Source organism: Anolis sagrei, chromosome 5 (assembly GCF_037176765.1).
Source record: "Anolis sagrei isolate rAnoSag1 chromosome 5, rAnoSag1.mat, whole genome shotgun sequence".
Classification (NCBI taxonomy): Eukaryota; Metazoa; Chordata; class Lepidosauria; order Squamata; family Dactyloidae; genus Anolis; species Anolis sagrei.
The window spans coordinates 91448483-91465548 of NC_090025.1; the positions used below are offsets into that span (position 1 = coordinate 91448483).

A 17066-nucleotide genomic window follows, 5' to 3' on the forward strand; every position below is an offset into this window, starting at 1 on the left:
CAAATTGGGATCTTTTCCATGACTATCTGAAGGACTTTAAGAGCGTTTAGCTAAAACATATATAGTATTTTTAAAGATATAGAATAAAAGAAAAGATATTAATCAAGAAGATGAAATGGAAGTCACATTTACCCTTTTAAACTTTTTTTACTATCTTTTTTCTTCCTTCTTACTTTTCCTATTTTGTTATTGTTCTCACTCTTTCGTTGTACTTGTTCCGTTTATAAAACTCAATAAAACTTCTAAATATAAAACTGCTGCAAAACTAGCAGCCGGGTCCTGCTCTTAAGAACAACTTTCTCTTCAGACATTAGTAATTCATTCTCTTTCACTCCCTCCATGCAATGCAAATTTTTACTCACTGATTTCTGCCAAGCAAGATATGGTGAAAGATGGGCTATTTCTCCCACGTAAGAGTCCCCATCATATAGAGAGGGGATTAACTGTGTCAGCTGATACTTGCAAATAGATTAATTGTGTGCAGTGCTTTCTCATAATTTTGTATGGGTTGCAAGGCAAGACTATGATTCTATACACAACTAATTAGAAGTAATTCTCGTAGTGGAAAGAGACTTGAGTCACAAAAAAAGGATTGAAACAGAAAAATTTGAAATAATTGAGCACCTTTCCTGACATGTACCAAACTCTTCTAGTATTAACTCTGTTCAGCAAGGGTCCCCATGATGTGCCAATCTAGTTCAACTCTCACAGCATGTGAGCTGCACTGTTCACTTTATTTTGGTAAACACCCATTGCAAAAAGGTGAAGAATAATTGAATAAACCAACCATAAACATTCACTGAACTACTAAGAGAGGTAAAACAACCGCAACAAGAACGACAGGTGTTTTAAAAAAAATAATGAGAGTTGCCATCTGACTACCACCTCACTCGCCTCATAGGAAACCTGTTACAAAACAGGAGCTTTTTTGTTGAGTTCCAGGGCCAGAGAAGTAGATGGTGGAAACAGAAGAATGGCCTGCCTCAGGGCAGCATGCTTGCTCCATCAATGTTCAACATTTACACAAATGACCAGCCACTGCCAGAAGGGACAGAGAGTTTCATCTATGCAGATGATCGTGCCTGACATCAACAGCTCAAGCAGGGAGCTTTGAGATGGTTGAACAGAAGCTCTCTGAAGCTCTAGGTGCTCTTACCACTTATTACAGGGAAAACCAGCTGATCCCTAATCCATCTAAAACACAGACATGTGCTTTTACCCTTAAGAACAGACAAGCATCCCGAGCTCTGAGGATTACCTGGGAAGGAATCCCACTGGAGCATTGCAGCATGCCCAAATATCTGGGAGTCACTCTGGACCGTGCCCTGACCTACAAGAAGCACTGCCTGAATATCAAGCAAAATGTGGGTGCTAGAAATAATATCATACGAAAGCTGACTGGCACAACCTGGGGTCACAACCAGAAACTGTGAAGACATCTGCCCTTTGGCTATGCTACTCTGCTGCTGAGTATGCATGCCCAGTGTGGAACACATATCACCACGCTAAAACAGTAGATGTGGCTCTTAATGAAACATGCCGCATTCTCACGGGGTGTCTGCGCCCTACATCACTGGAGAAATTACACTGTCTAGCCGGTATTGCACCACCTGACATCCGCCAGGAAGTAGCAACCAATAGTGAAAGTACCAAGGCAGTGACATCTCCAGCTCATCCCGTTTGGATATCAGCCAGCATGTCAACGACTTAAATCAAGAAATAGTTTTCTAAGATCTACAGAGACACTCACTGGAACACCCCAGCAAGTGAGAGTCCAAAAGTGGCAGGCTCAAACCCAGAACCTCAATCAATGGCTGATACCAAATGAGAGACTCCTCCCTGGGCACACAGAAAACTGGGCGACTTGGAACACGCTGAACAAACAGCGCTCTGGCACCACGAGATGCAGAGCCAACTTTAAGAAATGGGGCTACAAAGTGGAATCCACGACATGCGAGTGTGGAGAAGAGCAAACTACAGACTACCTGCTGCAATGCAACCTGAGCCCTGCCACATGCACAATGGAGGACCTTCTTCCAGCAACACCAGAGGCACTCCAAGTGGCCAGATACTAGTCAAAGGACATTTAATCAACTACCAAGCTTGCAAACTTTGTGTTCTATTTTTTGTTTGTTAAAAAAATGCAATGCAATTTGTTTGGTCTGCCCCTGACATGATAAATAAATAAAATCTGTCTGTTTCCTTTTCTGAATTAGAACCAAACTTTTATGATTTCATTTCTGAAATGACATTTGAAACAATCAACATTGCTTAGGAAGGCACCAATTGACAAAAGGAAGTATTCTCTCTACTTTGCAGAGCCCTCTGATGACTCTTGTCTCAGTCCAAATGGGTGTTATATTCTGGATCTCTGATTAGCTCCAGAGTGAGAGAAGAGAGAAAAGTAGCCTGTGGATAAAACACGTGAATCAGGCTTTATAGGTCTTTCTCTCCTGTTCTCCTCCTTTCTCTGATCCCTGCTGTCACCTTATCTAAATCTCATTCACATGCTAATGTGTTTGAAAGATGTGGTCATAGGGAAATCAGAGAGAGAAAGGGATACCACAGCAACATGAGCAGGTAAAGCAAGTCGGGTCAGGAAAACACATATTCAAGTCAATTTCTAGCCATCAACTTTGGCAGTCTTTAGGAGGAGTTTGAAGGCGTGGTTGTTCCAGTGTGCCTTCCCAGAATAATGATCCCATAGCACTTTGTCCTCCAAAGCACTTTACATATTAGGTCTGCTTGTACGTTTTCCACAAATGCCACTTTCACCTTTTCGCCCATGTCCCGGCATCATTTCCAATTTTAACTTTATATTTGGCCTTCCCACTGTTTTTAATTGTGTGTTGTCTTATTGTTAAGTGTTGCATATTTTATTGTCCATGTTTTTTATTTTAATTGCTTGTATTGTTGTTATTATTGCTTGTATTGTTGTATTTGGGCTCGGCCTCATGTAAGCCGCACCGAGTCCCTTGGGGAGATGGTAGAAGGGTACAAATAAAGTGTTGTTGTTGTTATTATTATTATTATCATTATCAGTCTTCCCTTCAAGGTCAATAGCAAATGTAAATTAAACTTGACACCAGGGGACACAATAAAAGCACAAATGTGAGAATGCTCTCCACACCCTCAGAGAGTTTGGAACAAGAGAATGGGTCTAGAGAGGGTCGGGGGGGGGGGGGGCACATGTGGATCATTAGGCTTACTTTGTTTGTTCCTAATACAAATAGTCCACCTAGTTCAGCAAAATGGACTACGCTTGCCTCTAGGCAGCACATAAGAAGGGAGGAATGCAATAATCCTCCTACCATCTTGCCTTTTATTACTTGGTTTTCAGTAAGATGACAAAAAGTTTCAGAAAAGCACTTTTTCCAGACACCGATAAACATAATGATCATTGGCCATGCTGGTTAGCCGATTCTACGAAGTATTTTTTCCCAAGTTCTGGCAGCATTGTACCTTTACATGTGGAGCTTACATAGCCATGAATCACTGATATATTTTCATGATTTTGTCTAATCCCATTTTTGCTTGTCTGACTACATGACTGGTTCTCTTAGGGGAAAACAGCAACAGAAAAAAGTCCCATTTAGCAGTGAAACAGCAGCTGATTCTTTCTCTTCTTGCCAGCTGTCTGTTAGGAGTTCCTGATGGCACAGTGGGTTAAACCCTTGTGCAGTCAGGACTAAAGACCAATGGATCAGAAGTTCGAATCCGGGGACATGCGGGGACATGAGAGAAGCCAAGGACCTTTATATCTTAGGGACCGCCTCATTCCTTTTCTCCATCAGTGGTCACCTCGATCCACCCAGGAAAATCTCCTATATATACCGGGCCCTAGGGAGGTACACCTGGAAGCTACAAGGCGTAGAGCTTTTTCGACCTATGCTACAATTCTGTGGAACTCATTGCCTCCACACATTACAGCAATGTCAGAGTTGCGACCTTTTGTAAAGGCACTCAAAACTTGGCTGTTTGGTTGTGCATTTAAGTAATCAGATCTAATTTGCCAAATAGTCACTGTTGGATGTTTTTATGTTGAATGTTTTCATGTTGAATGTTTTTATATTGTGTAAATGCTATTTTAGACTGTAAGTCGCTCAGAGCACCTTGGTGGAGGGCGACTAATTAAGAAATAAAGTGAAGTGAAGTGAAGTGAAGTGAAGTGAAGAAGCCTCCCACAAGGATTGTAAAACATCTGGGCATCCCCTGGGCAATGTCCTTGCAGACAGCCAATTCTCTCATACCAAAAGTGACTTGCAGTTTCTCAAGTTGCTCCTGACACACACACACAAAAAGTTGTCCATTTCCTCTGAAGCCATTAAGAACAATTTATAACTTTAGTGACCTCAGAAATTATAACAACAGGAACTTCTATTACATGATGTAACAAAATCCGGAAAAAAATGTTCTGGGTTTGAAAGTGCTATTCTTGTTTAAGTGTGCGGTACTTACATTGAAAGTAGTTATTATACTCCAGAAACTTTGTTTTTAACTATGTTGAATTGGTTGAGACTCGATGAAATATAGCAAAATCTGCTGCAGGATGTCACACACAAGGTTTTTGCAGTTTAATAAACCTTTGCCACATCTTTATGATAGAACCAATTAGGAAATGATAATTATAACTCAGTAACAAAAATCGTGTTACATACATTGTTCATCATGATGTATATTGGTAGTTATTTAAATCAGTGATGTTTTAACTGAGTTAACGTTATAAGATTCAATGTTGTTACTTGGTTGTTTTTGTCATGGGCTAAATTTACTGTTACTTATTATTTATGTATTTTATTTCTATCCCGCCTTTTTCCAAATAAGAGACCCAAGGTGGCTGACAACTGACAATCTCAATTCAAAAAAAGTTTACAGCTAAAAGTAATAATAGTTTTATAAACAATTCAGAAAGTTTAAATAAAGACTAACTTAAAAACAATTTTAAAGCATTTAAATAGCATCTCCCTTATGTTAAAAGATTTCTTCTACAAAAACTAGGTAATAGAAAGGAGAACAAGAGAACTATATTTATGGTTTCTGTGTTCATGTTTGTGCGTGAATTGCATTGAGCACGATGCATTTTAGAAAATGCCACTTGTTCGACAAGGACAACAACTGCTTAGGAAATATTTACATCTCTGTTTTGTCATAGCTCACAATAAGAGTGTTGTTACCATGGCTTTAAAAGCTACAGACAAAAGCAAAAGCAGCTTTCAAATGTGCTCTGTTTAAACGTTAACTGGATTATTAGAGGGATTGGTAAAGGGATATAAAGTCTTCCACCTCGAGGTCATAGGTTCATCATGAATTCACTTCGTAATGTGACTAGAAGTGGCTTTCACCTGACTGTTCACGTGAGTCATCACCAATGGAGTGAGTCCAACTTCAAGGAGAAGCATGTGCTCCTCATTAAAACTTCCTCCGCTTGCCTGGGCAATTACACACGCTCCCAGTGGTAAACTGGCTCAACCGATGATTAAAGTGGGGAGGAATGGAGGCTGACCTTTCTTCTTGGCCTACATGCTGGTGGGGGGGGGGGGGGTCTTTCCAGGTCACAGCTCATCCGTCATCAAGAAAACCGCTGAAGAGGAGCCTCCGTATAAACAAGGGCATCTACTCTTTATGAACCCATCCTCACAAGCACCTCCAATCCATGAAGAAAATAGAAACTTAACTTACTTTTAAAAACCCTTTCCCCAAGGCTTGAATGTGGTTGAAATGTGCAAAGGAAACATTCAGACTGCAGCAATGTGCAAGTTGCATATTTGAAGACCCCACTTCTCTAGTAAAAATAAATAAATATCCGAATATATAAAGAGAGCAAGTCAGAAAGATTAGGCTGATCCAGTCTTTACGCTGTTTTTGTGGTTTTTCTAAGAGTTTTATCCTCTGCTTTGACCTTAGGGGACACATGCGAGAAAAGCTTTTGTCTCTTTAAACAGGTGTACTTTGTGGACGGGTGGAGAAATTACCTTCTTTCTCTTTTCCAGCTTGCAGTCTATTATTATTATTATTATTATTATTATTATTATTATATGTTTATTTATACCCAATTTTCCCCCCAAATGAGACTAGGTGGATTACAATTAAAAATATGATCACGTAATTTAAAATATACAAATAAGCAAACATTAAAACAGAATTAAACATAACAGTATTAAAATTCACAGTTTAAATCCATTAAAACTTATTCAAAGCTAAAAATCATAGCACTCCCTGACTTGCTCTGAAACAACAACAATTTTTATTGATTAGCCAGTTGGCCTTATAAAAACAGACAGTGCAAACACAACATACAACATACACCTGGTCCTATTAAAATAGAATACAAATATATAGGAATTTATCAACTTAAAACCAATGTAGCTTAGCCATAGATATATGCATCAACTATCCTCATCTCCCCTACACTGCACCACTATCTGATCTATTTACTCTGATCTCCTTTTAGCAGCTTTAAACAAATAAAGGGCAACTTGTGTTGTCAGAATGGGGTTAAAACCAGCCAACAAAAATGAGATTGTATCCCAGCTTATTTTATTGCAAATGAAAGGCCATAAATATTTTTTCCTTTCTTTTTCATATAGGTTGCAGTTATGTAAAATGTGGTTCAAATTTTCAACTTCAGGGGCTCCACAGATACAGAATCTTTCTTCATATGGGATATGATTAAATCTGCCGTGTCTCTCCAATTTGTTCAAATCTTGCCCTGGTAAAAGTGGTTCTTAGGTGTCTTGGCATGTCAGCTTTTAGGTATGGCACCCTCTGGAAATTATGTTTAAAGCGCCCTAACCACTTCAGGGATCCTGTGTTTGACAGGGTAGCTATATCTTTCTGGGCTTCAATATCTGGGACCCTTTGAGTTACAGTCCTTTTTTCAGCATCCCTATTCTGGCCCAAGGAGGCAATTTGTAATCTGCAGGTGCGGAGGAACCTTATTAATTGTTCTGACCAGGAAGCTTGGTTTTGGCCATTAGATTGTTCTACAAAGCACAATTTTGGAAGTCTATTATCTTCAAGATTTTTTATTTTAGATCAGTAATTAAAGGCCCTGATTTTGGCGAGTCCTTCGATAGGATATATTTCTAGCTCTGCTCTGACTGTAGCGGCGGTGGTCTTAATGTCAACACCAAGTATCTGTCTTAGAAATTTTGATTGTTCTTGTTCCAGTATTGGGAATTTGCTTAGGCCCCAGATTTCAGCTCCATATAGTATCATGGGGACAATTTTTGCTTTATAAACTTTGACCCACTCTACATCCCGGTGCAGTTTTAAGGAGGATGGACCATGGATGATGGGACTTGCAGTACCTTCATAGATATTATTGTAGATATATTATAGCCCTGGGTTGGTATAAAGTAAAAATGGATGGCCATCTTTTAGGAGTGTTTTGATTGTGCCTTCCTGGACAGACTTTCTGAACTCACAGAGCGTGCGTTTTTGTCCTTTCTTTGAATACTGGACTTCATTTCCCAGAATTCCTTCCCGTAACTCAGTATGGGTGAGTTTTCTGGACACACACACACACCAGAATCCCTCCCGTCTGAGTTCCCAGCAGCCCAGCAGAGGCAACTCCATGCTGTTGAGAGGCAAAAAGGAAAGGAAGGAAAGGAGGGGGATCTGGAGGAAGGTGTCCTCTCTCTCTCTTTCTGTCCCTCCTTCCCTCCCTCTATCTTTCTGAATCCTTTGGGAAGAGAGAGGCAGGGGGTAGCCAGAGGGATAGACCGGCCATCTTTCCCTCCCTGTCTTGTTCCGCCTCTCTCTCTCTCAGCTGTTGGGTTTTTCCCCTCGTGCAGGAGTGAGGGGCAGGGGAGGGTGTTCTTTTAACACATGCTCTATATAGGCATTTAGCTTTGTGGGGGGTAAGTTCTTTCCGGTTAATTGTTATTACTATTTTTGCGTGAAGGACATAAATTGCTTTGGTTGGAGTCTTGTCTCCAAATTTGGCCGCAATTCACCCAGTGGTTTTTGAGTTCTGTTAATCCCACAAACAAACATTACATTTTTATTTATATAGATACACATTAGGCTTGTGTATCTAAACTCGTTTCGTTTCTAAACTCGTTTCGTTTTTAGGGGTCCATCGCGTTTTGTTTTTTTAAAGAATTCCAAATTTTCCTTTTAAAATTTTTGAAATTTACAAAATTTCATATAATTACGAATCGATTCGTTAATGGCAGACGCGCAATATGCTTAAAAAACCTCCAAATGGGACAGGGGGAACTTCTGAAGCTTCCCTCTCCCTCTGTTGTTGACTGTTGGTGTGATAAAACAAACAACAACTATAAAACTTGCACCAGACATGCGAAAATAATTACGAAATAATTTCGAAACAATTACGAAACAATTACGAAATAAATTGAAAAAATTGTTTCGAATCTAATTTACTACTCACACTATTCCTGCATGGCTCAATATTGGATCGTAAGCTAATTTAAATACGAATTAATAACGAATTACGAAATTAACGAACGAACCCGCCCAAGCCTAATACACATATATAGATATAGATTAGTGCCTTTCAACACCATACTAGTAATGCGCTGTAGCCTTTTGTAATGGTTAAAAAGAACAGCAACTAATTATGGCATCTTCAAACTACAAGAGAGGAGATTCCATCTGAACATTAGGAAGAACTTCCTGACTGTGAGAGTCGTTCAGCAGTGGAACTCTCTGCCCCGGAGTGTGGTGGAGGCTCCTTCTTTGGAAGCTTTTAAGCAGAGGCTAGATGGCCATTTGTCAGGGGTGATTTGAATGCAATATTCCTGCTTCTTGGCAGGGGGTTGGACTGGATGGCCCATGAGGTCTCTTCCAACTCTTTGATTCTATGATTCTATGATTCTATCTACAGCAGATGGAATAACCTAGAGAGACTGGGTAGTGATGGCCCTTTCCTTCCTTTGAATTTTCCATAGGAAAAAGATGACTGCCTCCAGCATATGAATGGTGGCCAGCAACCTTTGTTCAAGGGATTTGTCATGTCTTCTCCACCCAGGAGCTTTTGTGGTCTACCTTGCAGGGCATTTCAAAGCTACTGTGTTTGTTCCAAAGCATGGAACTTACTAGAAAGATTGGGGAAGGTGTTAAAATGCACCTCATGGACCACATAACATCCTGACAACCACAGAAGATAGCCCTCTCAGTGGCTGCTTCCAGTTCTGAGAGTTAGACTGACATCCTTCATACTTTCTGTTTGCATATAAGTAAAGACATTTCTATTCCAACAAGTATACTTGATGAATGACTAAATAAGGCATGTCTTATGCAGTGCAATGCAGAATATTGCTGATTGTTAAACATACAAAAAGGATGTATGTGAGTTTTACTGCTGCATGTTTCAAACTGGGTTCAGTTTTTTTTATTTTAAATATTGTTTAAATTTGCATCTAGTGGAATTGTGTTCCAATCTAGGGAAAACGTAGGAGAAGGGAGAGGAGGATTCCCATGTGAGATAAGTTTCTCCTGATCTGTAACTGGATTCAGGGGTTGTAGATCCTCCCATTAAACCAGGGGTCCTCAAACTAAGGCCCAGGGGCAAGATATGGCCCTCCAAGGTAATTTACCCGGCCCTCGCTCTGGGTCAACCTAAGTATGAAACTACTTGAAAGCACACAACAACAACAACAATTCCATCTCATCAACCAAAAGCAGGCCCACGGTTTCCATTGAAATACTAATAAGTTTATATTTGTTAAAATTGTTCTTAATTTTAATTATTGCATTGTTTTTAAATGTTTTTGCAGTACAAATAAGATATTTGCAGTGTGCATAGGATATTTGTACTACAAATAAGATATTTGCAGTGTGCATATTTGCAGTGTGCATTCATGTTTCTTGCTAATTATAATCCGGCCCGCCAACAGTTTGAGAGACTGTGACCCGGCCCTCTGTTTAAAAAGTTTGTGGACCCCTGCATTAAACAGTTCAGATGGATGGTTGAGAAAGTGACACCTTCCGTATTAAAATTGTTTTGAGGCTAAGTGTATAAGGTGCATAAAAAGAATAAATAAATTTTATGTTTAAACTTGGGTTCCATCTGAAAAAAAATCAAAATCCAAAACATTTTTGGTCCTAAGCATTTCAGATAAGTGATATTCAACCATATCAGCCTCCATCTTTCTCGGCTCTTCTATTCCTATATTTTAAACTAACCTCTTTCAAATTTAAGCATTTCTTTATGTTCTTACATATGCAAAATACAGTCATCTTGGGTTGCTGTGAGTTCGACAACACAGTCCTCTTGGTTATCAGGAGATAACCAAGAGGACTGTGTTGTCGAACTCACAGCAACCCAGATACCACAAATTTAATCTAATTTCTTTAAATCAGAACAACTTACAGAATGAGTCAGAACTTTTCTTAACCATTAGAACAAATATCTTTGTTCTGAATTACACTAAGTGTATATTAACACTAATTCTAGTTCAGCAGCACTTTCTGCAACAGTTCATTTTCACGCGCAAGATAAGATCATCAGTTTACTTTTATTGTTTAGTGGTCTAGTCCTGCGCAAACACGGGGCTTTTAATACTCTCTCCCTTCTTTATGACCTGTGTGCTCAGTATTGCTCCATCTTGCCTCACACAGATCAGATTGCATGAGATACGATGTCTGTTATTTCCTAGCCAGAAAATTCTGCCAAGAACCCTTCTTGTACAGCTGACATTTATTTGGTTTAAAGATTTTCCTGAAATACAGTTTCATGCTATTTTCTTATATTTTATTGTTCCTAGTAATGAGTGAAATGAAACGACTTACCTTCATCTCCATCATCTCCAAATGGATAGAAAAGAGCAACTGCTAGATTGATGAAAACAGCCAAATTAAATGATATACTTCCCCAGAGGGATATGTGTCGGGAGAACCAGAACAGAGCTGGATTATCTAGGAAAGAAAACATCATTAAGATCTGGTAGTAAACATAGTTTCAATTTAAAAGCAACTGTTTCAAAGAAATTATGGCCAGAGGTGACTCTCATCATTAGGAAAAGTGAGGCCACCTAGTTTAGGTTGTAGCTGTTGGTGGGGTATCATTGAGATGTTGGAGGACCAAGCTATGGATTACAATTAATTTACCTTCTACTATAAGAAAGCATGTTGTCCTTTGATTTAATGGAAGACACTGTTCAACTGACAGTGCTGATACAAGATAAAAGATGCAACAAACACCATAATCCATATGTGGAATTGGAAGGAGGCATCATTTTAACCTCTGTTTCATGCAGCAAAACTTGTTTGTAGCATTACATTCTGGCCAGTCCTGGATGTCTTGTCTACACTAAAACAGTTTTAATTAAAAGTAAATAAAGTCAATTTTCCAAAGGGGGACTAGAAATGAAATTAAACAATAAATATGAAATGATGAGAAATGAAATGATGTACATTGGGTTTCTTTCCCATAATAAAATGACCACTATCAGACTAGTCCTGCCATCCGATATGCCAAGCAGATAGTTGAAACTATCCAAGCTGCCAGTCTTTGGGTAGATACCAGAAGGCCTATGGCATCCTTACGGTATTTAACAAAAAGTCTTGGTGACGAACAAGTCCACAAGTGTGTCTGCCTGGGAGGGATGAAGGGACCATTCATGGTCAGCATAAACTGTCCGGCTGAGAGAGTCGGCGAGAGAATTCTTAATGCCTGGGACATGGATAGCTATGATGCTTCTGGCTATACATCAGTCCCCGATTCTGAGAGTGAGGGAAAGCAGGACTTGAGATTGGGTGCTAGAAACAATACAAAAGCTGACTAGCATAATCAGTTCACAACCAGATACAGTCATCTGCCCTTGCACTTTGCTACTCTGCTACTGAGTATGCAAGCCCAGTGTGGAACACATCTCACCACGCTACAACAGTGGATGTGGCTCTTAATGAAACATGCCGCATTATCACAGGATGCCTGCACCCTACACCACCGGAGAAATTATGCTGTTTAGCAAGTATTGCATCACCTGACATCCATCGGGAAGTAGCAGCCAATAATGAAAGGACCAAGATAGTGACATCTCCAGCCTATCACCTTTTCAGATATCAGCCAGCATGCCAACGTCTTAAATCAAGAAACAGTTTTGTAAGATCTACAGAGATACTAGCAGGAACACCTCAGCAAGTGAGAGTCCAATAGTGGCAGGCTAAAACCCAGAACCTCAATCCATGGCTGATACCAAATGAGAGATTCTCCCGTGGTACAGAGAAGACTGGGTGACTTGGAAGGCACTTGCTCTGGCATCATGAGATGCAGAGGCAACCTTAAGAAATGGAGCCACAAAGTGGAGTCCACAACATGTGAGTGTGTAGAAGTGAACACCACAGATTGCAATGCAGCCTTGAGGGGGTCTGAAAGGGGGAGGCCATGAAGCCTGCCAACAAAAAAGCCGAGGGGCTGGCCATCGCATAGCAGCAGCAGCAAACATTCTTACTGCTGTGTCAGCACCATGCTTAGTCATATCTTTTTGATGAAGAGCCAAGGCCAGACCTTCCTGATGGAGAGTCTTTGGAAGTCTTTGGAAGGTGCTGCAGCAGGATGAGGTTCAAATAAGGTGTTAAAATGTCCCATAAAAAAGATTGATAGGCTGTCATATATACTTGGTAATGAGCCACACGGGTAAATAAACTGGCTGCAGTGTGGATCTTCTTCCCACTGGCAGCCATCTTTTTGCCCTCCTTGTCTGGTAGAGTAGACTAGGCTTTTAAAGATTATTTTGGGGTTACACTTCTTTCACCATGATGAAGTTAGGTTTTGTAGCCTTAATCAGCCATTCTGCTGAAAAAATCACTATGTGATAGAGATTGTCTACTCATTTGGACACCAGAGGAACAGAAGCTGGGGCTCCACCCTGAGCTTTCACAAGTAATGGAGTGCCAGGAGCACAGTGCTGGGGGACTCCTCATGCTGTTGGTCAGCAGAAAAAAGTAAATCCTCAGCTGGAGAATCAGCTGAGGATACGGTAGGCAGCTGAAGAGAGTGAGCCAAATGCAAAATTAGTGAGGCAAATGAAGATGTAGAGGTTGAAAAAGAATAGTCTTCTTGCATCAAAGGGATGCCCTGTTCCTCAGAAGAGTCAGAGTCTATATCAGAGTCACTATCTAATAAATGAAATGCCTGGAGGGCATTAAAGCTGCCTGCTTGGTGAGAATGAGAAAAAGGCCCCCAAAATTTTGAGGGAGATTCTGAGGAAAATAGGATAGAATTGGAGGTTGAGGTAGATACTACTCTCCCTGATGAGAAGTAGGTCAAGTTGCCAGGGAAGGGCCAAAGGCTCTGCTTGTGTTGCGGAGCCTTTAAGAAAAGTAGGTCTGTGTATGGGGATTCCTACGATCTCTGGAAGGGGGAGGTATGATAGTAGGCGCAGGCCGAATATTAAAGGGAGGCTGAGTCGGCGAAAGACTTGGCCCCCCTCTGACCTGTGGCTTATCCCCAGGTACATCTGTGACAGGCAACCAGTTTCCTCCCCTCCTACTCTCGATGTTAGTGAATGCTAGGTCCATAAGGAACAAAACTGCTACCATCAAGGATTTTCTTAATGATCGGGGAGCTGACCTAGTGTGTATCACAGAAACTTGGATCCAAGAGGGGGACGAGATCCTACTCCAGGAAATAACATCTCCAGGTTATGTAATCACTCACCAGATGCGGACTGGGAGGCGGGGGGTGAGGGGTGGCTATGCTCATCTGAGAAAGTTTCTCTCTTAAGGCAGTTCCTGTGCTGAGCATCTCTGGCATTGAAAGTGTTGGCCTGGTGTGGGATTCCTCTGAGAGTATAGCCTTTCTGCTGTTGTACCGTGCGCCTAGCGCACCAGCAGACAGTCTATCCCAGCTGCTTGAGACTTATCGTCTTGGGGAACTTCAACGTCCATGCTGATGCAGACTCTTGTTCATCAGTGGCTATGGACCTAGTGTCTACCATGGAGACACTAGGACTCTCGCTTTGTAGTACTGGGCCCACACATCAGGCGGGACATGCGCTTGATTTAATTTTCAGCGCAGGAATTCAAGTGACCCTCTATTATAGAGGTTCCATGGTCGGATCACTGCGCCCTGAGAGTCCGGTTGGAGCATGTCTACCCACCCTGCAAGGGCATCAAGCCGATTTGGGTTCGCCCAAGGAGACTTATGGAACCCAGCAGGTTCCGGAATGCGCTGAGGGATCTGGAGCCTGCTACCGACTCGATTGATGTGCAGGTGGACACATGGAACATCAGGTTATCCAATGCACTTGACGAGATCACCCCTAGACGCCCTCTCCAACCCCACCGAAATTGGTCTTCTTGGTTTACTGAGGAACTTCGACTGATGAAGCGGGAAAAGAGATGGCTACCTCTGTTGGAATATATATGCAGGTTCTTCAATTCATCTTAGGTGTCAGTACTCAGCCTGTCCTGGTGACGGAACGAAAGCAGTACTGATACATGATCTGCTTTGCCTGAGAGACCATGGAAGTATAAATTACTGCATATACTCAAGTATGCATCAACCTCACGTATACCTCAAATCCACGCTTTGGTGCCAATATTATGGATTTTGATATACCCATGGAGAAGCAGAAGGACATTTTGTAGAGTGCCACCTTAGGGGACAAGCTGTCCCTGCCACTGCCACCATTTTCCTATCCAGGCATTCAAAAAGCCAGAAATTGCACCACAAAAGAGAGTAGAAGTCTTTTAGGTTTTCCTGGGATATACTAAGCTCTTGCCTTTCTATTCAGAAAAAGGGGTGGTTCTTCTTTTAAATAAGAGTTAAGGCACAGTGTTTACATTGACCCAGGCTACATTGATAAATTGACCCAGGTTTATTGGGCTGGTCTTTTTACTTATACATGACTATACACTTGCTTTTTAAAGAACCTCTCATGATTCCTGAATGGTACTAAATAATGCAGCATTACTAGAATTCTTCACATATGTTATTATCTCTATAATCCTTACAGCAAGCCAGTATTATTATCTCCAAGTTAGAAATTAGGTTCAAGTGACCAAACAGTGACCTAAGTTCACTGCAAGGGTAAACTTGGGGCCTGAAGACTTTTTGGTTCACTTCAATCTTCTTGCAAAACCTGTAGTATGAAAACCTCACACATGCATACACACATACACATATTCTTTAGGAGAATTCAGGTTCCTTACTTAATTAAGAAATCAAGGGCGAATGAACCATCTGTTAAGATTCCATACAGACTACCTCACATATGGTTTCTGAAACCTTTTGGCATTCTGTTTTGTACAAAGAGAGATATGATTGCAGCCTTAAAGAAGAAAATGTTTTAAACAAAATGTTTGGCTCATTCTTAAATGAATGCAATTAAACTCAATACAGATCAACTGTTCATATTTCACTTGTGACCAAGCATGAGTTGTTGTTGATTTCTGGATCTAAAAAGGCTTTAGAGCTGTTTCACATGACAGTCTCTTGTTTTTGTCATCAAAGAATCACATGGAAATATACCAAGTCAGCTTGGAGACTGACATGCTCTAACTGATTCAGCTCTGCTTGATTTCAGAGGGCACTGAAGGATGGACTGCCCAATACATCGTTTACAGTAGCTAGAGAAAATGCATGGTGAGCAGTTCTAAAATCCAGAACCTATATGATTGGCTAGAGATTAAAATCAAAAGCATTAAAAAAAAACCAAATGTAACACAGTTTTTGTTCCTGGGTTATCAGCACATTTTGCTAATAGTTTTTCAACTGATATCTCACAGAGTCTCAACCAATTCAAAACAGTTTATGGCAGCCACAAAAACAAAGTTTCTAGAGTAAAACAACTACTTTCAAAGTAAGTACTGCACAATTAAACAGGAAAAAACACTTTGAAACCAGAAAGTTTTTTTTCAAATTTTGTCACATAGTGTAATTCTTCTTGACAGAATTCCCCTAAATACAAGAAGTACAAGTGGATCACCATTAACCTAAAATTGTTACAAAGAGGTATAAAAAAATAAATACATTGTGAGAAGAAATAAACAATTCTTTCTGAAATCTTCTCTTCTTCAGGCTAAACATGCCCAGCTCTTTAAGCCACTCCTCATAGGGCTTGTTCTCCAGACCCTTGATCTGGAAATCAGATTGTGGATAAGAAAAGTGAGATTTGGAACAAATTAATATATCTAAATTCTGAAATGCTTCTGGAACATGGCCACACAGCCCGGAAAACTCACAGCAACCCAACAACAGGTAACTTTCATAAATAAGAGACAAAAAAGCTTGCAGTTCTTACGACAGTATCTTCATTCTCAATGGATGGTTTAAATAATGGTCAAACATTTTGCCTCTTCTCAGTGGAAAAACCAAACATTTCTGCAACCTTCAACAGCTGCCACAGGAGGATTGAGGGGGGGGGGGGCAGTGTCTTCTCGCAGTTTGGACTTCAACTTCCAGAACCACTGACGATTGGAAACAGTGGCTAAGGCTTCTGGGAAGTGGAGTCCCACATTCAAGTTGGGGGCTCATTACTGAGCATGCGTAGCAATCTCGGAAAGCGCTCCGTTTCGTTTGGCGTTCCTCCCTGGAAAAGGTTCACTGTTGGTTCACCATTGGTTCTCCAAAGAGCTAATGCCAGCTCTCCTCGGAGCCACGAGGGAATGGAGAGGTGATGACCCCGCCCACCAGAGTGAGTGGTGATGCCCCTAAAGTTTGCGTTTGCTCCTTTCAGCAGCATGGGGTGTGCTGTTTTCTTGATTTGCTTCTTCCTCTTCTTCTTTGGAGTTGTGGGCAGGGCTTCAAGGCCGACATTGAATAATTTGTCTGTCGCGCACACGGACCTTAGTTGGTTAGTTAGTGGAAGGGAAAGAGCCGTTGCTGAGGGGCATGTCTTGAAGGAGGTGTGCCTAAAAACCCCAGAGGGGTACTTTTTCCCTGTGAGTCGGGGGATTTCCCTCCCTCATTCTCTCCCTCATTCCCTACCTCTCTTCCTGCTACACTGCTACTTAATGCAGTTCTCTGGAAGGCTCCTTGTTATCCTCAGGCGTGTCACATGGAAAGGAATTATTTTTACCACCTCAAAGGCTCCTCCGCCTCCTCCTCCAGCCGAAGCAATGGCGGACCGGTGGCGCGTGTCAGTAGAAAT

General features: G+C 41.1%; 1 protein-coding gene across 3 annotated transcripts in view; it reads right to left on the reverse strand.

Annotated features, from left to right (window-relative positions):
• Window positions 1-17066, reverse strand: part of ITPR2 (inositol 1,4,5-trisphosphate receptor type 2) — a 313417-nt gene that overhangs the window by 26624 nt on the left and 269727 nt on the right. For all 3 annotated transcript variants that reach the window (XM_060778249.2, XM_060778247.2, XM_067468876.1), the window contains one exon: window positions 10759-10884. In XM_060778249.2, coding sequence (XP_060634232.2) covers window positions 10759-10884 — 126 coding nt within the window. The remainder of the gene's footprint in view (window positions 1-10758; window positions 10885-17066) is intronic.